The 27,894-nt window shown below is 38.5% G+C and overlaps 2 protein-coding genes across 2 annotated transcripts in view; one reads left to right on the top strand and one right to left on the bottom strand.

The window, feature by feature from the left end:
• Positions 1–14,489: 14,489 nt before the first annotated feature.
• Positions 14,490–15,301, bottom strand: LOC132010005 (small integral membrane protein 7-like). The gene has a single exon (XM_059387992.1). The coding sequence runs from the start codon at positions 15,263–15,265 to the stop codon at positions 15,038–15,040; it is 228 nt and encodes a 75-aa protein (XP_059243975.1). The 5' UTR covers positions 15,266–15,301; the 3' UTR covers positions 14,490–15,037.
• An 11,402-nt stretch (positions 15,302–26,703) lies between these two features.
• POLQ (DNA polymerase theta) overlaps positions 26,704–27,894 on the top strand; it is a 130,129-nt gene continuing 128,938 nt past the window's right edge. The window contains exons 1-2 of the mRNA XM_059391041.1: positions 26,704–26,978; positions 27,435–27,614. Coding sequence (XP_059247024.1) covers positions 26,798–26,978; positions 27,435–27,614 — 361 coding nt within the window. The 5' untranslated portion in view covers positions 26,704–26,797. The remainder of the gene's footprint in view (positions 26,979–27,434; positions 27,615–27,894) is intronic.

Below are 27,894 nucleotides of genomic sequence, written 5' to 3'. Positions count from 1 at the left end.
AACTTAGCTAAGCATCAGTTCTTTAATATAATCCTCAGAGTAAATGCAGTAATACAATTAGGCAGTAACATGCAATAATAACATTAGACTGTTATTCAATATAATGTCATAAAAATGGTAATAACATTTGGAGATGCTTTCTGTGTATCAGATGTTTAAGTGCTTCATATGTGTGATTCATTGAATTCTAAACAAACACATGGGGGTAAAATACAATTGTTAACATCTTCTTATAAATGAAGAGAATTAGGGTCTTAAAGTTTTACCAGCTAAAGCAGCATAACTGGGAGTGAATTGGGTCTTCCCAACTCCCATATCCACCATTTAAACCCCTGCCCACTGTTCCTGGAAAGGCATTGAGAATCTATAGCTTAAACTAGTGTATTAAACAAAGAAGTGTATGTTTCAAAAGGACTCAGGTGTTTTCCCAGGTCAGGGCTATGGAGAGCACAAAAAAGATGTGCTAGCCGGGCACTGCATATACTCAGCAAATATTTATTACCTGTCCCCTACAAGTGGTCATTGTCTAAGTCTGGTGATTCTGTAGTGAACAAAACACCAAAATTGCTGTCATGATGGAGCTTGTTGTGATGGATATTCTCATGAGGATTTGCAAATCCAGGCCAGCCTAGCTCAGGAAAGGATGGGAGCCCTGCGAAAGCAGATACCCACGGTCACAGGAATCTTACATTCACCCACTGACTTCATGAGGTCATCAGACCTCCTGATCTGACTTCTGCTCTCAATTTACAACCTTCTCTCTGTTATCTCCCTCCAATGGGAATGGGGCTGAGGGATTTGCAACCTTTAATCTTTCTCCTTTGATCTTTTGAATCCTTCTGAACCAGTTAAACCCCACATTCTGGATCCTAGTGATTGTTCTTCCTTCCATTCCCCTGCTTACCTATCATGAATTCCTTTGGAGAGCCCATTTTCAAGCCGGCTTGATGCTCTCTCTGGAAATTGAATTTTTTTAGTGTGTCCTCATGATGAAATTAAATGTAATTTTTGATACAATCAGACCCTTGCACCACCCATATAACTCTAAGCTCCCACCTCTCATTCATTTATTTAGTCATTTATTCATTCAATAATAGTGTGCTTAGAGACTAATATAATTGTTGCTGGAAATAGTCATTATTCTTTTTATACTTAAACTCTCTGCTTTTGACTCCTGGGTTCTTTTAATACCACCATCTCTTTTCTTTTATACTTCCTTATTTCCTTGTTTAAAGGGACAGTTGTATCTCTTTAATACAGCAATCTGAATCTGAGAATTTTAATGTGGACTAAATCTGCTTACATTTGATAGGATCATGATGTGTAACATGTTTGGATTGGTTTCTGCTTCCTTATCTTTGTGTTTTTTTGTTTTTGTTTTTTCGTTTTTCCTGCCTTCTGTTGACATGGTTACACTTTCTTCCCTCCCCCCTTCTTAAAATGGTATATAATTACATGTAAGGTTTAAAGTAACCATTAATTCATTCACATACATACTTGATTTTAAAAATTCAAAATTAATCCGTTTCTCTGTATGGCTCCCAAATATAATGCTCTTTCGATTTTTGACAATGAATCCCATACCTTCAATCTTTCATGTTATTTTTTCTATTTTTGGTCAAATTTTTTTATCGCCCCTGAAAGTAGTCATCATTATTTTTTGTCATAAATACTTATTTAGATTTACCCACATGTTTATCATGTTCTTTGGTCACCATTGCTTCTTTCATCCTCCATTGTTCTCTTGGACACAGTTTTATTCTTCCTGAAGTACAGTCATTAGTAATTTTTTTAGTGGTGGTCTATTAATTGTAAACATTTTCAAATGTTCTTGGACTGAAAATATCATCGTCAATCCTGCATGATAAGTTAGGTGAGTTTAAACTCATTTATTTGAGAAGTCCACTGGCAGTCAAATTTTTATTCCTTTATAGGTGATCTTTCTCTACTCTCTAGTTGCTTTAAAAAGATTTGTGCTTTGTCCATAGTCTATGTGCTTACCTCTCAGTGCCTAGGTAAGATTTGTTTTTATTTATATTGTCCATGTCTTGCTATAAGTTTTCAATCTAAACACATTGAATTTCTTCAAGTATGGAGAGTTCTGAGCCATTATCTCTTTGCCTAGTCCCTTTTTTTTCAATGATATCTTTGCATATTGTCTTTCTTCCTCTATCTCTACTAGCCTCTTTGGGAATTTTCATTAGATTTATATTGGACTTCATTCTGTTCTTTACAGTTTTTCAACAGTTGTTATCTTCCTTAACTTTCTGAACTGCAGCTTGTTTAGCTACAATGCTAAAATCTTTATATAAATATATATATTTTTTTTATCACTCTGGCTGATGTTTTTATTGACCCTTAATTTGTTTTCTCTGTGGTGTTTAATCTACCCACCCCACCACCATCTTCCTTAAATGGAGTGAAGTCTTATTCATTCATCCGCTTATTCTTTTATTCACCCATCTATCATTAATTCCCTCCCCAATTTATTTATTTATTTTATTGAGTTATCATTGACCTATAATATTAGCTTCAGGTTTATGAAATAATGATTTGATATTTGTACATATTGCATATTAAATCTAGTTAATATCTATCACCATAAATAGTAACAATTTTGTTCTTGTGGTGACAACTTTAAGATTTACTCTCATATGGGGCACCTGGGTGGCTCAGTGGGTTAAGCCACTGCCTTCGGCTCAGGTCATGATCTCGGGGTCCCGGGATCGAGTCCCGCATCGGGCTCTCTGCTCAGCAAGGAGCCTGCTTCCTCCTCTCTCTCTCTGCCTGCCTCTCTGCCTACTTGTGATCTCTCTCTGTCAAATAAATAAATAAAATCTTAAAAAAAAAAGGATTTACTCTCATAGCAACTTTTAAAATATGTAATATAGTATTATTGACCTGACCCTTCCCACCCCTCCCATCAGCTAGCCCAGAGAGCATAGGTCTTAGCCTAACCATAGATCTAGAAATAAAAGACAAGATTTACCTTCTGCATCCTAATGAAGAAAGAAGATGGAAACTCACCATATGACAAAAGAAACACACCCTAAGTAAAGCACAAAAAAGAAACAATGGACAATAGGAAGGAAAAGATTTAGGAAAAGGGAAAACAATTGACAGATGTTCTAAAAAGAACACAGTACAGAGAAATCTCACAATTTATCCAAACACCACACTCAAAATTTCTCCTATTTTTCCACTTCTCTCCCAGTTCCAGTCTGCCTGGCTCTCTCTGGGCTTTATCTTGGGTGGACCCGGAGCTGGAACCATCCAAGCTCTGCCCTCAGACAGCTCCTTCTTCCTTTGCTCTGCCCCACTTTCTTGGCCAGGTAGGAAAAATACAGATATTTCCACTGCAGACAGAGGCCAATCTATGTAGAAGTAGGACTTTAGGGTTGTGCTATAGCACTGAGGGGAAAAGGATGTGCTGGGTGCTGAGGCCCTACAGAATCATGGCAAAAGTTTTTCAGAAAGTTAGCAAGTTAGTAAGAAGTTTCAGAAGTTAGCAAGAGGAAAATGGTTGGCAGGGGTGGAAGCACAAAGCATGTGTTGAGAGAATGTGAAATTGTCTGGTACCTGGGGTTACAACCTTATCCCCTGAGTAGGTCCTGTTTTGGAAAATCTGAATGGCTCATTCTTCCTCAGTCCCAAGAAGGCTTTATTCTTGCTCTTTCTCTTCTTGGGCTGGGCAGAGATCTAAGACTCTTCCCTGTCAAGTCTTACTTGACAGGTCCTTGTTCAAGCACAGAGAAATAATAGAAGGCAAAGATGTAAAAAAGAATTTTGGCATTTCCTCCAGGAATCAAAATTACCCAAAATTAATAAGTTGGGGGGGCTGCAGATAAAGAAGGAAAAAGAGAGTGAAAATATAGAAAAGGGCCAGAATGTACGCATCTAGGCTCCATGGGGCAAGTTGCTTACTTCTCAGAGTGGTTCTTAGGTTAAAGTTGTATGCAACTGATGAATAACTGAATTCTACCTCTGAAACTGATAATATAGTATATGTTAATTAAATTGAATTTAAATAACAAACCTTTTTTAAAAAGCAATTAATGTCACCAAACAATTAAACAGAATAATTAAAGTAGTGGCTACCCCAGAGAAGCACTTGATGCCCCACGAAGAGAGTAGGTCTGGAAGGAGACAGATAAAATAATAAATAATAGCTCTTATTAATTGATTGATTACCCCCTTCTCACTTGATGGAGGCTTCTTAAAGGTCTTCATAGTAATTCCCTTCCTCATGCCAGGGAGGAAGAAGAAGGAAAATCAGACTGAAGAGAGAGTAGGATCAAACATATCAAACTCCAGGAGATTCAAAGTTTAAGAATCCTTCTCAAATGCTACAATTGATGTCCTTTCTATGAGCAGTTAATATTTACCTCTCAAAGAATATAGCACATTCAATAAAGGCTTCCTGAGATGAAACCTCTATTTTCCAAAGCAAATAACAAAACTGAAAAATTTCAGAGAAGAGGGAGTGATGAATTAAGATGTGAAAGAGAGGAGACCATGTCTTTCTTTCATTACTATATTTCAGAATGCAGCAAAATGCTTGACATACTTGTCATTCGTCTATTCCACAAATATTTTGAGTGTCTACTATGTGTCACACATTGCACAAAATGCTGGAAATAAACAGAGAAGATGGCTAAGTTCCTGCCCTCATTAAGCTTACATTCTGGTAACGAGATCGTTCTATAAAAATGTAAACAAATAATACATTTTGTAAGCAGAAAGAGTTAGGGGGTCTTAGGAAAAAGAAAGATAAGAGAAAGATTTGGGGATTGGAGAAGTCATTTTAGTCCCCCAGCTATTTCCATAATCTGTGCCCTAGGCGCTCCTTGCCCAAGCACACTTCTTGCCAAACTTCCTAGGAGGTGTTAGAATTGCAAAGAAGTGCAAAAAACTCAGTAGTTAAGGATTTAAGGGAAAAAGAGGAATGCAAAAACTAACAAGTTTTTTGAGTTGGTTAGGCTGAGAAATAGCCTAACCATATCAGAGATAGTAAATCGATGATAAAACTAATAGTGCTGTTTCAAAAATAAAGATAGAGCCCAAGTGTGTCCTTCCACTGATGAATGGATAAAGAAGAGGTGGTATGTATTTGCAATGGAATATTACTTAGTCTTAAAAAAATGAAATTTTACCATTTGCAATGACATGGATGGAGCTAGAGTGTATTATGCTAAGTAAAAAAGTCAGAAAAACAATACCATTTGATTTCACTCCTATGTTGAATTTAAGAAAGAAAACAAATATATGGGAGGGGAAAAAGAGAAAAAGGAGGAAAACAAGCTGTGAGAAACTCTGAACAATAGAGAATAAACTGAGAGTTGATGGAGGGAGGCTGGTGGAGGGTGGGCTAATGAATGATGAGTATTAAGGAAAACACTTGTGATGAGCACTGGGTATTTTTTTTTTTTAAGATTCTATTTATTTATTTGACAGAGAGAGATCACAGGTAGGTAGAGAGGCTGGCAGAGAGAGAGAGAGAGGGAAGCAGGCTCCCCGCCGAGCAGAGAACCCGATGTGGGACTTGATCCCAGGACCCTGAGATCACGACCTGAGCCAAAGGCAGTGGCTTAACCCACTGAGCCACCCAGGGGCCCCGAGCACTGGGTATTCTAAGTGATAAATCACTGAATTCTACTCTAGAAGCCAATATTGCACTGTATGTTAACCAAATGCAATTTTAAAAATACCTAAAGATCAATTTAACACACATTCTTGAGTTGTTTTTGTTTCTGCAGGATTTAAATCCCTTTGAACACTCAAACACAGGAATATGTGCAGACTGAGAATTGATGATGCTGACTCTTGCTGGCCCTTGTGACTTCAATCAACTAGGACCTTGACTCTTAAAGCTAAAACTTTAAACTTAAAATGCCCCCCAAAACAAATAATCTTGTCAAGAAATGGGCAGAAGACATGAACAGATATTTCTCCAAAGAAGACATACAGAAAAAGGCAACAGAAAAAAATGTCCCACATCACTTGTCATCAGGAAAATGTAAATAAAAACCACAATGAGATACCCCTCACACCAGTCAGAATAGCTAAAATTAACAAGTTAGGAGACAAAAAGTATTGGTGAGGAGGTGGATAAAGGGGAACCTCCATACACTGTTGGTGGAAATGCAAGCTGGTATACACTAGAAAGTGGTGTACAGTGCAAGATAGTATTGATCTGAAAAACAGTATGAAGTTTCTTCAAAAAGCTAAAAATAGGGCTACCCTACAACCCAGCAATTGTACTACTAGGTATTAATCCAAAAGATAGAAACATAGCGTTCAAATGGGTACATGCACCCCAATGTTTATAGTAACAATGAGCACAATAGCCAAATTACTGAGATGTCCATTGACAGATGAATAGATAAAAAAAAGATGTGGTATATATACAATGGAATATTACATCAGCCATCAAAAAAACTCTGAAATCTTACCATTTGCAATGACATGGATGGAACTAGAGGGTATTATGCTAAGCAAAATAATGGAATCAGAGAAATCAGAGAACGACAAGTATCATATGATTTCATTCATATGTGGCATTTAAGAAACAAAACAGAGGATCATAGGGGAAGAGAGGGAAAATAAAGTAAGATGAAATCAGAGAGGGAAACAAACCATATGAGACACTTCACTATAGGAAACAGAGGGTTGCTAGAAGGGAGTTGGGTTGGGAGATGGGGTAACTGGGTGATGGGCATTATGGAGCCCACTTGATGTAATGAGCACTGGGTGTTATATGATGAATCACTGAACTCTACCCCTAAAATTAATAATATATGTTAATTGAATTTAAATTAAACAATAAATACGCTTATAAAGATGGGGAAAACAACAACAACAACAACAACAACAACAACAAAACCTTCCCCAATTTTGTTGTTCAAGGAGACACACTGCTTTGGGCAATATCCCCAGTGTTCTTCCCTGGTGCAAGTAAAATACTTTCTTTTCCTGTGCTTTGTCTGTTTGGCAATACAGTTTCAGGTAACAATTTCAGAGAGTTATAGGCATTATGAAGAGAGTAAAGCAGAGGAAGGGAAAATAGATTGCTGAGCCAGTGGATGAAATTTAGAAAGGGTGGTAAAGAAAGACCTCTTTGAGAAGGTAACTTAGAAAGCAAACAATTTGTTGAATAACTGCTGAGATTAATGTAATCTTTTTCCTTTCTCTCATTTATGAAAAAGATGGATGGGCTTCCATCAAGCAAAATTTAGGGGACAACAGAATACTTTAGGAAAACCTTAAATCAGTATTTAAAGATGATTGTGAATAACTGAATAACTCAAGATTTTCAAGTCTAAACAGTTTACTAAAAATTTTTCTTAAAGGACATAGGATATTTTATGGCAAGAGAAAATTCCAAGACCCTACTATATCATCCCAGCTGCTGGAAATATCCTTTTCCTAGAGAGAGAGGGAGGAGAGATTAAGATACAAGGAGAATAGTCTGGGAAAGTATAATATACTTCTAAATGGAGAGCTGAAAGAGAGAGACAAAGTTTAATTGAGCAGTATTTTAAATATAATATCTAATAATTTTCCAGAATGGATTCAGTACTTAGATTCTGGAAGCCTAAGAAACCCCAAGAGAAGATAGGGGAAAAAAATCCTCATGTAGATGCATTATGAACATCAAAGTGCTCATTGGTTTTTACTTAGTCACATGCCATACTTAACTGCAAGGATGAAAAGAAATACAGTCTCAATGGTGTATTAAAATGGATACAGTTTTTTGGCTAGTTTTACCATCAAGAGGAGGAGGCAGTAAGAGACAGATGAGATTTTTTGTTTGTACTTATGGGCTCCATTGTGTCTTGGCAGGTTCCAGTTTATCCTCAATTTTCCCTGTACCGCATCCAGACTTCTTTCCCAACTGCCAGTCCTGCTGACCTGCAGTGACTTCAAACCCACCATGAGAAGCAGAGGTAAGAACAGTCTTCAACACACCACACAATGAAGTCTAGTATCTGTAGTACATCTCTCATTCTGTATCGTTCATACCATTCTACCCTCTTAATCACACCATAATCGACACTGTGTTTTGGATGACAGTGGGCCTAGGTAAAATTTCGGAGTACTTCTACTGTGCCAGAAGATGTGAATAGCTATTATGGGTTAACAGTTGGTTGCAATATCCAAGTAAGAAAAGTATAAGGAGTTTTCATGGTCCCCACTCATTGCACTTTACTCATTTATGCTATTTTTCTAGCTTTTATAGGTACAGAAATGTTTAAATGTAAGCAAGTTAATGTAAAATGTAACAGCTCAGGGGCACGTGGGTAGCTCAGTTGGTTAAGCATCTGATTCTTGGTATTTGACTCAGGTCGTGACCTCAGGGTCTTGAGATCGAGCCTAAGTTGGGCTTCCACTCTGTGCAGAATCTCTGCTTAAGTTTCTCTCTCCCTCTCGCTTTTCCCCTCTCCACCTCTTGCAAATGAATGAATGAATGAATGAATGAATAAATAAATAAATAAAAATGTAACACCGTTGCAGACATGGTAAGATCAAAATGGCGTGGTCAGCTGAATTATGCTAAAGGGTTCCAGATTTTTAAAAAAAATTATTCTCAACCTTTCTCTTTTTCTTACAGCCTACATTGACTCCATAAGCAATCTGCCTTCAGTATAGATGCACTACATGGTTGCATAATTTTCATCTGTTACAAAATTTTCACTGTTACCAAAAATCACCATACTTCTTGAATGGAGGATGCCAATAGTTATACAATCCATTTCCTTCCTTCTGCTTTTGCTCCTTTACATTCCTTTCTTTTTTCCCCCACATAAGACCCAGAGCCATCTTTTAAAAACATAAACTGCAATGTGTTTTTCTTCCACTCTACAGTGGTTTTCCAATGTCCAGAGAATAAAAATCAAGCCCCAGAGCTTGTAAAGCTGTGCGTGATCTGGCCCTTTTCTACTTCTCATGTTATCTTTCGCCAATTTCTCCCACCACTCTCCAACATGTTGACTTTGCTTAAGTTTTCTAGAATTCTTCAAGGTCCCTTTAAAACCAGAGCCTTTGCTCACACTGGAATGTTCTTTTCACTTCCAATACCTTCTAATGAATTTCTACTAACCTTTCAGGTTTCAGTTCAAATACCTCATCACAGAAGCCTTTCCTGATGGATTTCTTTGTTATAGGCACTCATATATATGACACTAAATTTTCCTTTCTTAGCACGTAATGGAATACAACTGCTTTGTTTGTGTGTGTCTGTGTGTATATACCTCTTTCCAAACACAAAACATTTGATTTTTCTAAATGACTTGTGTCTGTAGAGTGTGTCTATGTGTTTTTGTTTTCCTACAATATTTGTATCATAGTTCCTATTAAATTTTGTAGCCATTTTGTTCATTTTAATATCAAATATGAGAAATTTTGCTTTATTTTAAAGTTAATTGCTCATCAGTCTAACTCCAACTTTCCACTCTCTAACCCCTCTAAGGCAAAAGAGTTACATGCCGTCTATACATATCATCTCCATCTCTACCATCCAGAGCAAACAGAATTAAGCACGAGAATTACTCATGAGAATTACTCATCTTATTGAAAATAGCCACAACACATTATCTTTTTACCATGACATCATGTAGCTGATATCATGAATCTAAAAATTACACTTGTCCCAGAATAAAATGCAAAGGTAGAAGATGATATTTTCATTGTTGTCATGGAACATCGTCAGTCAGATAACAATGAATCATTATAGATCCCAATGAATCACCACACAGTCACTAGTAATGGGTTAGCATGGACCATCAACATAAATCACTATGGAATCACCATGAAATTACTTTGGATCACCATGAGTCACATTGAGGAGATGCAGGGATCACACACAATATGCACCACTGAGCAATAGCTTTTATATAAAAATGCCTGGGGGTGCCTGGGTGGTTCAGTGGGTTAAGCCTCTGCCTTCAGCTTAGGTCATGATCTCAGTATCCTGGAATCGAGCCCTACATTGGGCTCTCTGCTCAGCGGGGAGCCTGCCCCCCCCCCCCGCCTGCCTCTCTGCCTACTTGTGATCTCTCTCTCTCTCTCTCTCTGTATTAAATAAATAAATGAAATCTTTTAAAAACCAAACCAAACCAAACCAAAACAAAAAAAATGCCTGAAAAGGTCAGGAAATGAGGGGGATGAATGTCTCTCCCAACCTTAAATTTATTCTCCTCTTTCTTTTCTTTCAACATACAAACTAACATTGTCCATAAGGCAGGGATAATGTCTTGTTCATCTTCTTATGCCTAGCACTCATTACAGGCCTGCCAATATATATATATATGTATGTATATTGGGGGGAAAAATAATATAAATAGGAATGGAGATGTTCAGAAGTGTCAGTCTTGAAATCCTGGAACCATTGTGGGTTCTTGAACAAAGGAAAGATGAGATGGAAGAACCAGTGGGTCATTGATATGTCTCACTAAGATTTTTGGGAATGGACTGGATTGAAGTTTCTGAACATGAGGTGTGGTGAAGACTAGGTCACCGGTTGTGGTAAGGGAGTGATTTTATTTGCTGGATGGAGACAAGTGTGGAATGGTGAACAGGGATGGCTAAATAGGCAGTTTTTTAGATCCAGAATGGAAGACACCATAATACCCAAAGAGGTATAAAGGCTAAAATCTTTGTATATAATATTGAGTCAGTTTCACCCTTGTATGTCTCAACTAACGATTTAAGCCCTTTATTACTGGCCCTAAAAATCTCTAACTTTGTCCTCTGCAATGCCCCTGTACACACCCAGGGGCTTAGCCACCCCACTGCCTCTCCAAATGCTTTCTATATACAAAGAGAGGCAGAAGAATATAGTAGTTAAAATCTCTGGACTCCAGTAGATCCAATCACCTCCTTGTTGAGTGATTCTAAACAAGTCATGTCAACTAGTTAAGAATCAGATAAAACTGGGGTAATAACTGCCTCAGAGTAATCTACATTCACTCATTGAACAAATATTTATAGAGCATCTGCTACTTGCTAAACACTGCTAAACACTGACATGGGAGTACGTCAATGAACAAAATACACAAAACTTTGTCCTTTTGGAACTTACATTGTAGTGGAGAGCCAGAGTGGAAGACAAATAAGGCAGGACTTATAGTAGTGAAGTATGAAGCACAGAATCTAGCCGACAAAAAGTCCCCAGGAGATATGTGTAAGTATTTTTATTCAAGGTTACTGCCCCACCTCCAAAAATCTTTCAGATAACACCAGCTTCCTTCTCTATTATTTAAATTTGGATATTGTTTAGAGAAAATCTCAGGATTCTAAGTATGTACAAGTTTACCACTTTATCCCAAATGGTCTCATGAAACTATGCCCAGTGTTATTTTTTTTTCTTTTCAGCGTAACAGTATTCATTGTTTTTGCACCACACCCAGTGCTCCATGCAATCCGTGCCCTCCCTAATACCCACCAACTTGTTCCCCCAACCTCCAACACCCCCTTCAAGACCCTCAGGTTGTTTTTCAGAGTCCATAGTCTCTCATGGTTCACGTCCCCTTCCAATTTCCCTCAACTCCCTTCTCCTCTCCATCTCCCCATGTCCTCCATGTTATTTGTTATGCTCCACAAATAAGTGAAACCATACGGTAATTGACTCTCTGCTTGACTTATTTCACTCAGCATAATCTCTTCCAGTCCCGTCCATGTTGCTACAAAAGTTGGGTATTCATCCTTTCTGATGGAGGCAAAATACTCCATAGTGTATATGGACCACATCTTCCTTATCCATTTGTCCATTGAAGGTCATCTTGGTTCTTTCCACAGTTTGGCGACCATGGCCATTGCTGCTATAAACATTGGGGTACAGATGGCCCTTCTTTTCACTACATCTGTATCTTTGGGGTAAATACCCAGTAGTGCAATTGCAGGGTCTTGAGGAATCTCCACAGTGTTCTCCAAAGTGGCTGCACCAACTTGCATTCCCACCAACAGTGTAAGAGGGTTCCCCTTTCTCCACATCCTCTCCAACACATGTTGTTTCCTGTCTTGCTAATTTTGGTCATTCTAACTGGTGTAAGGTGATATCTCAATGTGGTTTTAATTTGAATCTCCCTGATGGCTAATGATGATGAACATTTTTTCATGTGTCTGATAGCCATTTGTATGTCTTTGTTTAGAAATGTCTGTTCATATCTTCTGCCCATTTTTTTATATGATTATCTGTTTTGTGTGTGTTGAGTTTGAGGAGCTCTTTATAGATCCTGGATATCAATCTTTGGTCTGTGCTGTCATTTTCAAATATCTTCTCCCATTCCATGAGTTGCCTCTTTGTTTTGTTGACTGTTTCCTTTGCTGTGCAGAAGCTTTTGATCTTGATGAAGTCCCAAAAGTTCATTTTTGCTTTTGTTTCCTTTGCCTTTGGAGACATATCTTGAAAGAAGTTGCTGTGGCTGATATCAAAGAGGTTACTGCCTATGTTCTCTTCTAGGATTCTGATGGATTCCTATCTCACATTGAGGTCTTTTATCCATTTCAAGTTTATCCTTGTGTACAGTGTAAGAGAATGGTCGAGTTTCATTCTTCTACATATAGCTGTCCAGTTTTCCCAGTGCCATTTATTGAAGAGACTGTCTTTTTTCCACTGTATATTTTTTCCTGTTTTGTTGAAGATTATTTGACCATAGAGTTGAGGGTCCATATCTGGGCTCTCTACTCTTTTCCACTGTTCTATGTGTCTGTTTTTATGCCAGTACCATTCTGTCTTGGTGATCACAGCTTTGTAGTAAAGCTTGAAATCAGGCAACGTGATGCCTCCAGTTTTATTTTTGTTTTTCAACATTTCCTTAGCAATTCAGGGTCTCTTCTGATTCCATACAAATTTTAGGATTATTTGCTCCGGCTTTTTAAAAAATGCCAGTGGAATGAACAGACATTTCTGCAAAGAAGACACCCAGATGGCCAACAGACACATGAAAAAATGCTCCACATCAATCGGCATCAGGGAAATACCAATCAAAACCACAATGAGATACCACCTCACACCAGTCAGAATGGCTAAAATTAACAAGTCAAGAAATGACAGATGCTGGTGAGGATGTGGAGAGAGGAGAATCTTCCTACACTGTTGGGAATGCAAGCTGGTGCAACCACTCTGGAAAACCGTGTGGAGGTTCTTCAAAAAACTGAAAATAGAGCTACCCTATCACCCAGCGATTGCACTACTGGGTATATATCCTAAAGACAAAAACATGGTGCTCCAAAGGGGCACGTGCACCTGAATGTTTATAGCAGCAATGTCCGCAATAGCCAAATTATGGAAAGATGTCCATCACTGATGAATGGATAAAGAAGATGTGGTATATATACACAATGGAATACTATGCAGCCATCAAAAGAAATGAAATCTTGCCATTTGCGATGACGTGGATGGAACTAGAGGGTATTATGTTTAGTGAAATAAGTCAATCAGAGAAAGACAACTATCATATGATCTCCCTGATATGAAGAAGTGGAGATGCAATGTGTGTGGGGGTGTTGGGGAGTAGGGAAAGAAAAAAATGAAAGAAGGTGGGATTGGGAGGCAGACAAACCATTAAAGACTCCATCTCAAAAAACAGACTGAGGGTTGCTGGGGGGAGGGGGGACGGGAGAGGGTGGTGGGGATATGGGCATTGGGGAGGGTATGTGCTATGATGAGTGCTGTGAAATATGTAAACCTGGTGGTTCACAGGCCTGTACCCCTGGGGATAAAAATACATTATAGGTTTATTAAAAAAAAACAAATTTAATAAAAAAATACTGGTGGAATTTTGATCAGAATGTATGCCCAGTGTTTGAATTCAAAGATGCGTACTTGAGCAAGTTCCAGAACTTCTCTGAAATGTAACTTCTTTTTAAATAGAAAAAATATTCATTACTAATAAACTCTGCAAGTATTCTCCTTTTTTTTTTTTTTTTTTTCCTTTTTGGAAATGAGCTTTATTTCCAGTGCTACTTAGTTCTGAAAAGTCTGCATATTTAGTTTCTCCTCCCACCAGGTTTACCTCCAAATCAGGAATTCAAAACCCACAACCAACATATCAGACACCAACAGGATCTGGGTGTTGACAACCGGCATTTCATCCTGGCGAAAAAGGACCTGCCTTCCAAAGGAGAGTCTATGCAAAATGCTGTATTTCCTCAAATGAGGCTCACTGCTTTTCAACCTTGAAATCACTCACTTGAAAAGACCACCCCAAATTCCAAGCTTTCAGACCTGGACCTGATTATCATCATGTAAGTCACTCATTCTTAAAAACTACACATTTAATGGCCCCAAGGGTTACTTTAACAGAGGGCTGCAAGGCAGGGCAAAATTTCTCGTAACACCCACATCTGCCTCTGCCAACTGTTCTGTACCTCTCTTCCACGGTAATCAGTGAGGCTTTACCCTTAAAGTCCTGGGCATGACCTCAGAGGCACTGAGTGGCAGAGGAGAGCCCATCGAGACAGGAAAGGAATTTGGACACAAGCCCAGCAACAATGAACTTGCCTGTTATTCCTAAACACAGTCCAGTAAAGAGGCTGCATCAATCTTAAAAGCCAACCCTTCTGTTTCAGATCCCTGGATAAAAAATTATTTTGAAAAATCTGTATAATTTGAACCAAAAAAGAAGGGTTATTAAAAAATAAACCAAGAAACATCCAGAAATGAGTTTCTAGTAAAAGCTTGCTAGATGAGAAATTCAGTCTAAAAAAGCAATCTACACAACGTTCTTTTATCTGTGGGGAATCCAATGTTATTACATCCCCTTCCATAAACCCTCCTGAAACTCCTTAAGTAGACAGCATTTCAACGCAGAAACCAAAGTGAAAATATCTTTGAAAAGAAAACAAGGACGTGGCTGGGAAGCCGTGTGCAGCTTGGCGAACATTTTTTTTTTCCACCCACCACGAACTTGGGCTTTCTGGGAAGGTCGCTGGTTTTCCGGTCAAAACCATTCTTGAAGTTGTCAGGAACGGAGGAAGGGAGACTCGGCATCTGGGAAGGTGGTTCCTGGTTCCCAGGAAGGTGTGTGTCTGGGGCTCAGGAGCCGAAGAGCACGATCATGCAGAACATCATGAAGACATTCCACAGGGCGATGAAGATCCGGAAGTATCTGAGGCTCAGCAGGAACTCCCGGATGTTGTCACATGTGCTGGGCTCCCTCGACTCCTCCCCAAAGCCCTGCGTGTCCTTCTTTTTCAGCTTAAAGTTGAGCACTGCCCCTGCGTTCATCAGCAGCGTCCCAAACAGCAGGATGTCCCCGATCATCGTTATGGCCGAAGCGTCCGTCAGAACCGGAAGTGGAAGTCCAGTATTCTCCCTTTTAATTAATTAAATTGTTCCCTTTTTTTCTATTCTCTTTTTTTACTTGAAAATCTTGTTTACTTTATCATTCTTTTCAAAGAACTATTTTGTTTTTTTAAAAAATATTTTATTTATTTATTTGACAGATGGAGATCACAAGTGGGGGAAGCAGGCTCCCCACTGAGCAGAGAGCCCAATGCAGGCTGGATCCCAGGACCCTGGGATCATGACCTGAGCCGAAGGCAGAGGCTTTTACCCACCGAGCCACCCAGGTGCCCCTCAAAGAACTATTTTGTGATAGGTTGATCTCTGTTGTTTGTTTCTTCCATTTCTTCTTCTTCTTTCTTCTTTCTTCTTTCTTCTTCTTTATCATTTTCTCCTTACCTCTACCATGACTTCTTTTCATTTCTTTGAGCTTATTTTGCTGTTCTTTCTCCAAATCTTAGGTTGGTCATCTAAATTTAGAACCTTCCTTCTTTTCTATGATATACATTTAAGGCTAAATCTTTAGCTTGGGTATCACTTTAGCCTCATTCCACACATTCTGCTTTCAGCATAGATCAATGTTCTAAATACAAGTGTCTTGTATTTTCCACTGTGGCTTTTTCTTTAAGCAATGACTTTAAAAAGTATGGTTTACTTTCCAAATATATTAGGGGTTTTTTGGGAGGAGAAAGAAAAGATTTTTCCCCTTTACTTCTTATTTTATAGCATTACAGTCAGGGAGCAAGGTCAGTGTGATAAGTTTTCCTTGGTATTTGTTGAGCTTACTTTTTCCTTTAGTTTATAGACAATTATGATAAATTTACATGTTACATGCATGTTTGAAATCAAAGTGTACTTCTAGTTACTTACCCAAAGGATACAAAAATACTGATTTGGAGAAACACATGCAACCCAATGTTTATAGCAGCATTATCAACAATAACCAAATTATGCAAGAGACCAAATGCCTATCAACCAATGAATGTATAAAGAAGTTGTGATACGGGGCGCCTGGGTGGCTCAGTGGGTTAAGCCGCTGCCTTCGGCTCAGGTCATGATCTCAGAGTCCTGGGATCGAGTCCCACATTGGGCTCTCTTGCTTCCCTCTCTCTCTCTGCCTGCCTCTCCATCTACTTGTGATTTCTCTCTGTCAAATAAATAAATAAAATCTTTTAAAAGAAATTAAAAAAAAAGAAGTTGTGATACACACACACACACACACACACGAATATTACTCAGCCATAAAAAATAACAAAATCTTGCCATTTGCAATGACATGGATGGAACTAGAGTGTATTGTGCTAAGTGAAATAAGTCAGAGAAAGACAAGTACCATATGATTTCACTGATATGTAGATTTTAAGAAACAAAACAGATGAACATAGGAGAAAAAACAGAGAGAGAGGCAAGTCATAAAACAGACTTTTAACTATAGAGAACAAACTGAGGGTTGATGGAGGGAGGTGGGTGTGGAATGGGTTAAATGGATGATGGGCATTAAGGAAGGCACTTATGATGAGCACTGGTGTTATATGTCAGTGGCGAGTCACTAAATTCTGTTCCTCAAACAAATATTACACTATGTGTTAACTAGAATGTAAATGAAAACTTAAAACAAACAAGTGTTTTCTTATTATTTGCATTCCAAATTACATATCATATATAATATGATATATATTATATATTTATAATAAAATATAAATATTATAATACATACATAAAATATACATATTATTATTATAAATAGAATATATGTATACATTTATATCTTGTTCATTATATTACTTAGAACTTTTATAGCCTGATTGTTTTGCTTGTTTAATCTATCAGTTTTTTAGAGAGTTGTAATAAAGTTTCTCAGTATATTGGTGGATATTTTTGTTTCTCCTTTTGATTCTATCAATTTATGTTTTACATATTTTGACTCTTTGTTTAGAGGATCATACTTTGTAGAAATGGGTTAAAATAATTTGTTCTCTGACTCCCTTTCTTTCTCTCTAAGTCTCTCAGTCCACCTGTGGACTTTTATTCTACAAGAGGAACTTTCACTATTTCTCTGCACATCCCCCTCAACCCTCTTCCCACTTTCTATTTCATACTTGGTCTGTGAGAGTGTCTCATCTAAGATTTGAGCATTGTTCCACAGGAGAGCAAGAAAAGGATATAGAGTCTGATAGCAAGAGGAACCAAGGTGTGGCAGAGAAAGGTAAGGGAAAGACATGGAGAGTGTAGTTGAAAGGAGTGAGATGTGCCCTGAACTGAACCAGGTCAAGAGGGGTGACCTGGTTACCCCTCCTAGTAAGATGGAGGGTCCATGGGCCAAAGGAGGGCAGACAATTCCTGGCTGGCTTGTAAGTAGTATTTACAAAGAGAAAATGATGTATAACTTCAAAAATTATTTATTTATTTATTTTTAATTCCAGTATAATTAACATACAGTGCTATATTAGTTTCAGGTATACAGTGTAGTGATTAAACAATTCTCTGCATTAATCAGTGCTTCTCATGATAAGTGTACTCTTAATCCCCTTCACCTAGTTTACCCATCCTTGCCCCCACCCACCTATTCTCTGGAAATGCAGATAAAAAATTGCTACTGTCTATGGCTTCTCATTAGATTTTTCATTAGATTTCACTGTGCCAGTGTCTGTAAGTGTGTGTCCTTGCAGAGCCTCCACTGATATGTGAGGCAGGTGTACTACTGCCACTTTTCTGATGATGTCATCAAGGCTCAGAGCTGAAGTGAGTTGAAATTAGCTCTGCCTACCTTGACATCACAGTAACAAAATTTTAAAATGGAGAGAGTAAAAGATAAGAATCAGAGATGATTAAACCAGTTAAAGTTTGTGGGGAGGTGAGAGGAAGGATGGGAGATAGCAAATATTCCAACAGCGTTAACCATAAAAGGAAAGATGGACAAATCAGAAAATGTAAATATCCTGAGTGTGGTCTCAGCTGCAGACTAGCTGCATTCTAATGGTGGGAGCCTTAGAGCACAATTGTGCAACATAGGCACAACTCTGGCCCTGGCAGGAAGCACTGTGGGGGTGTACAGGACAGAGTTGGACAGCTCCTGTTTGCCCCAGGGCAATTCCTGGAGAAAGAGGCAGCTATGAGTTATCCAGGACACTGGGGATTGGGTAAATTACCTAATTAAAGGGATCTGGGTAAGACAATGACAATACACACTATACATGTCCATTTGTAAAAAGATCATTAAGAGTGTAGTCAGGCTTCTACTTCCGGGAAGATGAAGTAGGTGTATTTTTCCCTAGTCTCTCTTCTAACTAAAACCTAAGCTCTGAATATTACATATAAACAATCATAAGAAGATTCTTTAAGGTGGAGATCAGACAGACCAGCTAAGGACCTGGGTCCCCCCAGAATTCACTATTATGAGTTCTGGTTTTGTTTTGCTCTGCTTTATATATCCAAAATTGGACACAAGAAAAGCCAACAACTCCAAAATCCAATGGGCACAGACCCAAAAAATGCCCTCCCCCAAAGCCTGCTCTCTATTGAAGGATGAGGAAAGGGGCAGTCAAGCGAGACAGTTAGACAATATGCTCTCTACAAAGAAACTATAACCCCACCTTTACCCTGGCCATCAAAGGCTGAATGAAGAGCCTAGATTTCCACTTTTGCCACATTGTAAAAAATGTATACCCTCCCAAGCTTCTTTGCACCTGGGAGGCATCACAGAAGGTTGGAGTGGACAGGGACTTCCATCCCTGTAGGGTGTAATAAGCACCTCTCCTTCCACACAGTGTCAGTTGAGACCAAGTGGGGAGCCTGGAGTTCTAATCTTACCCAGTGTTAATGAGGTGTTCCTCCCCATCCTTGCTGGGTGGTATCAGATGAGGCTTAGCAGAGAGTGAAGACTTTCATGACTTCTCAATAATAGCAATCCTTTTTCAAGCCCTCTCAGCAGATGTCAATGGAGGCCACATATGGAGCACTCCTCATTCGGGATGGAATTAACAGAGGCCTACTGGGGAACCTAATCGTCTACTCCCACCCAGTTGTAATAAGTCCCTTCCCTTCCTTTTCCATGCCCTTTCCCCCAGTGTCCTATGAGGCTGAGTGGAAAGCCTGGACATCCACTTCCACCCCATTGTCAGAGGAGGCCTTCTAAAATACAAGATTTAAATAAACTCCTGAGTCTTATAACACAACAAACAAAATGTCCAAGTTTTAAGTGAAAATCATGTCTTACCAAGAACCAGGGAGATCTCATACTAAGTGAGGCAATCAACAAATGCCAACACTGAGATGACACGTGTCAAATTATGTGACAGGAATTTTGAGGCAGCTGACATACAAATCCTTCAACAAGCAGTTACATATACTCGAAACAAATGAAAAAAAAAATAGTTTCAGAAAAGAAATAGGAAGATTAAAAAATATATAAATAAATATAAAGAACTAAACAAAATATTAGTTGAATGAAATATATATAAATATAAAGAAGAACTAAATGAAAAATTTAGAACCCCCCCCCAAAAATACAACCAAAAGAAAGAAAACTCGATGAATAGGCCCAAGAGAAAAATGGAGAAGACAGAAGGAAGAATCAGTGAAATTAAACACTATGCAATCTCAACAACAAAGAAAAAAATAGCCTGGGAAGAAATGAACAGAACCTTAGGGACCTGTCAGACAGTAAAGATCTAACATTTCTATCATTCAAGTCCCAGAAGAAGAGAGTTGGCAGGAAGGCTGAAAAGTATTAAAAAAAAATAATGACTGAAAATTTCCAGCATTTGGCAAAAATCTACAAAAAACCATAAACCTATAAGTTGAAAAAGCTGACCAAAACTCAGATGGATTAAACCCAAAGAAATTCATGCAAAGCATATCATAGTCAGTCTTCTGAAAACCAAAGACGCATATCATAGTCAGTCTTCTGAAAACCAAAGACAGATTTGATCCTGAAATTAGCCAAAGAGAAATGACTCATTATTGAAGGGGAATTAAAGGCATTTATAGATGTAGGAAGACAAAGAGAATTTGTTACCAGCAGACCTACCCTAAAAGAAGGACTAAAGGAAGTTCTTGAAACCAAAGGAAGTGAAAAAAAGGACTTTTGGATAACCAAGAAGTCAGAAGGAATAGAGATAAACTTATAGGTAAGCATAATACATTTCTTTCTCCTGTTGAGTTTTGTTTGACGTTTGAAGCAAAAATTATAATACTTTTTAGTGTGGTTCTCAGTTAATATAGAGAAAATATTTATTATATTATAAATGGAGAAGGGTAAAGGAACATAAAAGAGATAAAGCTTCTACAATTCACTCAAAATGTCAATATCAGTTGACTTTGATAAGATATATGTATAACATACAATATAATAATATATTAAGAAATTATATAAAGTATGTAATTAATTATAATTATTATATGTTATAAAGATTATATCTATATATAATACATGAATGTATAATATTACAATTTAATACAATAAAGTAATTTCAAATGTAATTATATAAGTAGTTTGAAAATAAAAGGATGAAAGATAAAATATAAACATTACTAAAAGAAATTTGGAGTGCCTATCTTAATATTAGACAAATTATGGAACAAAGCAAATCACCAAGGACAGAGAAGGACATTACATAAAGATAAAAAGGTTAATCTCCTAAGAACTAGTCATCTTAAATGTGTGTATACCAGACAACAAATATATGAAGCAAAAACTGATAGAACTGAGAAGAAAAATAGACAAAACCACAATTTTATTTGGAGACTTGAACACTTCTCTATCAGCAATTGATAGAACTAGATAAGATGATTAACTCTCTCAAAAACCTGCTGTAAAGATTTAGGAAAGGAATGCTTGAGAAGCCTTCAATTGTCACCTGCAGGATATGCAGAATCAATAGTAGTTGAAATGATCTCTGACTCTACGGAACTTACATCTAGTGTGGACGACAGGTAATTACAGAGTCATGCTCAAGCATGCTCAAGTAAGTGGAGTAATAAGAAAATTCAGGATCCTGGAGACAACTGGGTGGCTCAGTTGGTTAAGCATCTGCCTTCGGCTCAGGTCATGATTCCAGGGTCCTGGGAGAGCCTGCTGCTCCCCTTGCTTGTGCTGTCTCTCCATCTCTCTGTCAAAATCTCAGGAAAAACAAAATTCATGGTCTTATTAGAGTCAGAAAAGGCTTCTTTTTGAGGAAGTGTCATTTAAGCCGCCTGAAGAGTACGTAGAAACTCTTCAAGTGAAGAAATGATAAAAGTCCTTTAAGGAGAGGGAATAGCATTCAACTATCCAAGATTCGAGAAAACTTGCTCATCAAAAATAATAGTAAATCTGAATATTACAACTTGTTTTTGTCTCAAACCGCTAGACTTCCCATTGATTCTAGGGTTTTCTATGTTAAATATACGTCAGAGGAAGATTAATCATATCTATCAATTATTGGATGCTTTTTAAATACCAAGTGTGATACTAAGCACTACATATATAATTCTTGCCACAAGCTGTGATAGAGGCATCTTTATGAATTCAACTTTAGAAAAGGAAAACTGAGGTTGTAAAAAGTTAGTTTTGTCTAAGTTCAAAGTGCTAGAAAATGGTGGCTCTGAAGTTCAAACCCGTCTGCCTCTAGATTAGCTGCCTGGCCTGCTGTGTTGGGCTGAGCCATGTAATTTTCATATTGAATAGGGGACATGTTACCTTCTCTTATGGACTGAATGTGTTCCATACAAACCCATATGTTGAAATCCTAAACTTCAATGTGACTGTATTTGGAGGTGGGGGCTTTTAAAAAAATTTTTTGGAGGAAATTAGATCATAGACAGCTCATGAATGGGGTTAATGCCCTTATGAAAGCAGCCCCAGAGTGCTTAAGGTCTCTCTTTCTCTTTCTGCTATGTGAGGATACAACTAGAAATTAGCACTCTGCAGCCCAGAAGAGGTCTATAATCAGAAGCCAAACATGCTGGCATTCTGGCCCTGGACTTTCAGTATCCAGAACTGTGAGAAAACCTCTCTGTTATCTTTGTATTTGGTTATAGCAGCCTGAACTGACTAAAACACCTACACTTCAACAATGTGTCTCTTGTTTTCGAAAATGGTTCAAACCAAGTCATATCCTCCAGAGATTTTTCATCATGTTTGGAGTCTGGGAGATGATGAGATACTCATGACATTGTTGAACCAAAGAAACACTCTTGCTTTGCCTTTGTCGGTGAGGTGATACAAGGGAGGAATATCTATGTGTCCTTGTCCTTTAGGATTGCCATTGACATAACCAAGGCTGTGCACACCATCAAAATGTGCAGTGTAGATGTGATCTGTGTAAATTGGTCTTACCTTAGAAAAGAATGAGATGGAATCCTGAAATTAGAAATTCATGCTGAAAAGATTGTATAATATATAATAAAAATTACACTTAAGGACACCTATGAGTCACTTTAATGGCCATTTTATTAACCTGAGAACTACAGGTAAGTGTAATATCCCCTTTATCATAAAAGAAGTCTTTCCATGGAGGATTATGAGTTTATTAAAAATAAAATTTTACATTATGTATTATGCATAGGAGCTATTTTCATAGTGATTAAATGTAAGCAGAAAGGGAAGACTAGAAAAGCAAATGAAATGAAAATGAGGAGAGAGAATTAGGGAAAGAGGCAATGGGGAAATGCAAAAAGAAGACAGGAACACAAATTCAACCTCACTAGGCTGTATCCTCTACCCTACACCAAAGCAGAAAAGATGCCCTTGATTTTCTCCAAAAATCATACCCTTAGGATTCCCAGTTTTACTGCTTATCTCCCTTCCTCACAGTGTCTGATTGGTATTTACTACACAAGCAATCAACGGTATTGCCATGTGAAAAGTGGGAGAACAGTCTATATATAAATTTGGAAGTTATAGGTTTTGTATTTACATATTCTAGTAATTTAGTCTCTTTCAGGAATTCACAGTTTAATCACCTTTAAGATGGCTTTCTGATGTTTTAACCTGGACCTTACAGGTTATTTCAATTTTGCTTCTATCCTGGTCTGTAAGCAAGCTATTTCTACTAGTTCTTTAGGACACTGTGGAGAAATAGGTCTTTTTCAGAGATTCCTGTCGATTTAAGCCTTGTATTAAGACTTTCTCGGGGCACCTGGGTGGCTCAGTGGGTTAAAGCCTCTGCCTTCGGCTCAGGTCATGACCCCAGGGTCCTGGGATCGAGCCCCGCATCGGGCTGTCTGCTCCGCGGAGAGCCTGCTTCCTCCTCTCTCTCTCTCTCTCTGCCTGCCTCTCTGCCTACTTGTCATCTCTGTCTGTCAAATAAATAAATAAAATCTTTAAAAAAAAAAAAAAAAGAGACTTTCTCATGGAAGCCGTCTGAATTAAAGTCTGCAGCTCCCCATATTACACCCAGACCAATTACATCAGAATCTCTAGGAGTAGGACAGTAGGTTTAAAGCTCCCCAGGGAATTCTCAGGTGCAGCCACTGCACTTGTTCAATTTAGAACCACCGAACTTCAAGTGGAATATCCTCTTAATTACCATGTCCTTTTTTTCTAAGCACATTAACTCCAATTAGCACCACTTGCATCCCATTTCTGATCTTGTATTATTTTCTGGTTCTTTCCTTTTTTACAAATTGCTTCCATTCATGTGAGAAGCTCAGAATTTCTTCAGTGTGGTAGATTCTAGACTTTGTTTTAGTCAATTCACAAAGGTAGTTTGAATAAATTTTATTTTTCTATACAACCTCTGCATTTTCAATAGAAAAATCACTATTATTTCTGCAAACTTAATAAAATAATCAGATGACATATTTGAATGTATATCTACTGTTATTTGAGTTTCCTTTCCTTGTTTTTAGCAATATTAGGCTGAACCAGAAACCACTTCTAGGGCAACACACATTTCTAAACATTCGGGATGTTATGTAACAAATACTTTTTAAAACATTCGTGACTAAACTGGTAAAAATTTAAAAAAATAAACTGGTAAAAGTCAAAGAACTCCTTGTAGGACAGAAATGTCAATCAAACAATCAAACATTCTAAAAGAGTAGGTGAAGCATTAAAACCAAAGTTTACCATAGTGATGTCTGCTGATCCCGGGTGGTGTAGTGTGGATTTTAATGGATTATGTATTCTGGGCGATAGGAGTCTGGGACTCCCAACAGGTGAGAGGTAAGATCTAAAAAATACAAAGCTAAAACCCAAGAAGGGCAGAACTCTAAGTAAAGCAGAGAAATAACTGATCTGCAGATTGAGATGGTAAGGCCGGAAGCTCGTCCAAATCTGTCAAGTGTCATTTTACTACATCTCTATTTTTAAAAAACTTTGACCCAGAGATTCAGTTTAAATTGGTATGTCTCTCAGGTAACTGGAGGAAATACATCCACGTATTTTTCTTCTGGAAGATTTTATTTATTTGTTTTATTTATTTTTTAAGTAAACCCTTATTTTTAAGTAAACACAATGGAGCTCAAACTCATGACTGGGAGATCAAGAGTCACATATTATACCAATTGTGCCAACCAGGCACCCCCTCTGAAAGATTTTTAACTCAGACCTTGAAGAATTACCACGTGTAAAATCCCAAGGAACACAAGCTCAGACACAAAAGATGGGAAATACTTCTGGTGTATTAGCATTAATTATTACAATACCTGTTAGTGTAACAAAATTTTTAAAAATTTTTGAAAAGTAGCTTTCTTTTCTCAATTTTTCTGAAAAAATTTTTTTTTTAAGTTAGAAACATGTTGAATGTTTGAAATAAACTGGAAATTTGGAAATATTCTCTAGGTTTTTTACTGGGATGACATAAACTTCTCCTTGCATTTCCTTTCTAATTATTTTCCTCATCTGATCATAGTTCACGTAATAAAAATAATGTGAGATTTGTGAGAGTTTTTTTGTTTGTTTATTATATTCCCTTAAAACGCTGGATTTACAATGGAAGCAGTATTAGGATGCTTAAATATCACTTTCTTTTATTATGTGGAGGGCACTATTTTTTTTTCTTTTTTTTTTTTTAGGATTTTATTTATTTATTTATTTGACACAGAGATCACAAGTAGGCAGAGAGGCAGGCAGAGAGAGGGGTAAACAGGCTCCCTGCTGAGCAGAGAGCCCCATGAGGGGCTTGATGCAAAGCTCTATCCAAGGACGCTGGGATCATGACTTGAGCCAAAGCCAAAGACGCCACCCAGGCGCCCAGTGGAGGGCACTCTTCTAAGCACTCTACACACATTGACCTTTTTTAGTACTCGTAATAACCAGTTAAAAAAAAAAAAAAATTATTATCCCTATCATATACATGCAAAAAAGGAAGTCCAAAGAGGTTAAGCAAGTTGCCCAAAACCACAGCTATTAAGTCTTCAAACTTAGACTGCTGGCTCCTGAATTTCACTCTTGGCCTCTATGCTATACAGCATCTCAGGAAGTTCTTCCATGACTACAATGTAAATTAGGAGTCCTTCTGCTTCTTTGATAGCACTGTTCATTTTTGCCTGAACGTTAGTACAATTTAAAATTATTAATTAATTTAATGTCTGTCTCCTTCTCTACTCTTTTTCTCTTTGAGAGCAGAAACCATTTCATGCCATATTCCTGCCATTTACCCAGATGGCTGGTACACAGAAGGTGCTCAATAAATGTTTGAGTGAACGAACGCAGGGCACTAACATAAAAGAGAACGAGGTGAACCATGAGAGACTATGGACTCTGAAAAACAATCTGAGGGCTTTGAAGGGGCGGGGGGGTGGGGGGGGGGGGGGGGGGGGGGGGGGGGTGGGGGTGGAAGGTCGGGGTACCAGGTGGTGGGTATTATAGAGGGCACGGAATGCATGGAGCACTGGGTGTGGTGCAAAAATAATGAATACTGTTATGCTGAAAATAAATAAAAAATAAATTAAAAAAAAAAAGAGAGAAGAAAAATGTTTCCTTCATGGAGTAACGTCTCCATCTTGTGGAATTTTAGAATATTGCCATTCAGCACATTTTTAAAATAAGATCAGGTTTTCACAGAACTGACTCTCAAATGCTATTTCCCAGACTTGTACTATATGTACTTGCATGCATAACCTATAATAAATTTTTAATACCAATTTGTTAAGAAGAGTTACTTCCCTGAGCTACCAATTACGGGCAACCCATGAAGTTAGCAAATCTTGCTATTCACGCAAGAAATGGACAAAAAGAAAGGCTTAGGCCAGGCTGATTATAAATGCAGGTTATGCATACAGAGTCGTTCCCTCCGTCCTCAACCCTTTATCTAGGTGCGGCTCGTTTTCTCTAACGCTAACCTCCTAATGTGGTGGAAGGTTGGAGGTCGAAGACACCAGTGGAGCCGCTCTTTCTCCACGATTCTATGATTCTCGGGTTACTCTCACCACCGAAAACTCTATGGTTCCGGGGCGGGCTGGGAGGCCAGAGTTTGAAAGCCGAGGCGGGAACATGGTGGCTGCACCTGTCACCAGGCACGGTTTCTCCGGAGCGGGAGGACGCCGGCACCGTGGCTTCCCCTGAATCGCCGAGAAGAATTCGCGATGAATCTTCCGCGCTGGAGTGGGAAACGGCGGCGTTCAGCATCAAGCTCGGACTCCTTCTCGGGAAGTGGCGGTGACGGCAGTGACAGCCTCCTGCTTCACTCGGGGCCCGTGTTGAGTCCTCCCCCGGGCCTGGGACGCTGCTTGAAGGACCGCGGCCGCCCGCCGGCCGCAGCTGCAGGTACTCCCAGGCACTCGGGGGTCCGCGGGCGAGGTGGGCGGCCCAGTGTGGGGAGGTGTAGTTTCAGCACAGAGTTTGTGTGTTTGCACAGCCCACTGAACTTCTACTCCCCTTCTCCGTCTGTGACTCTGGCCTAGCGTGGCGGGTCACTTTCTGTTAGGACATGGACGTGCGGATTGGGCGACAGCCTGGTAGTAATATTCAACCGGTTTGTGAATCTTTCGACCTTTGCAGAAACAACTTTCTAGTTGGCCAAATCTAATCACCTATCGGAGGCTCACGCCTCATAGTGCCCAGTACGCCATGCAGAGCCTGGTACTGGAAGTGCTTTATGTCTGCATATGCTTTATATAGCCTCAGTGCAACACAAGAACTCCAAAACACAGTGGAAGACTACTGAAGTCATATGTTAGGATTTGGTTCAACTACTAATTTTTTTTTTTTTTTTCCTGAAAGGGGAATGCAAGCAGACAATTCCTGACGATCAAATAGACAAGTTGCTGTTGGCAAACTGGGGACTTCCTGTAGCGGTTCTGGAGAAATATCACAGTTTGGGTGTAAAAAAGATGTTTGAATGGCAGGCAGAGTGCCTTTTGCTGGGACAAGTCCTGGAAGGAAAGAATTTAGTCTATTCAGGTACTCAAATTTGTGCACATTAATTTCTGTACTACTTTATGACATGAATATGAAGGATACCCTTGAGGTAGTTATGAAGTAGCTTAAAAGATAGTAGTTATGGGGTAGTTAAAAAGTGAATGAAACTGTGATTTATAACCAGAGAAAGCCTTAAAATATGAAAAGTGGAGTCTCATCATATACATATTTAAGTTATGCCAATTCCATTATGGTGAGTGGGAGCAAAAAAGCAGACAGTTTAAAGAGAACTATTCTGCTTGGTTTTCCTCTCAACAAACAT

Source organism: Mustela nigripes, chromosome 2 (assembly GCF_022355385.1).
Source record: "Mustela nigripes isolate SB6536 chromosome 2, MUSNIG.SB6536, whole genome shotgun sequence".
NCBI lineage: Eukaryota > Metazoa > Chordata > Mammalia > Carnivora > Mustelidae > Mustela > Mustela nigripes.
This window is presented reverse-complemented; position numbering and strand designations above follow the sequence as displayed.

What these genes read in the sequence shown, in the direction of transcription:
- LOC132010005 (XM_059387992.1), bottom strand. Translation starts at nt 15,265, where the DNA reads ATGATCGGGGACATCCTGCTGTTTGGGACGCTGCTGATGAACGCAGGG.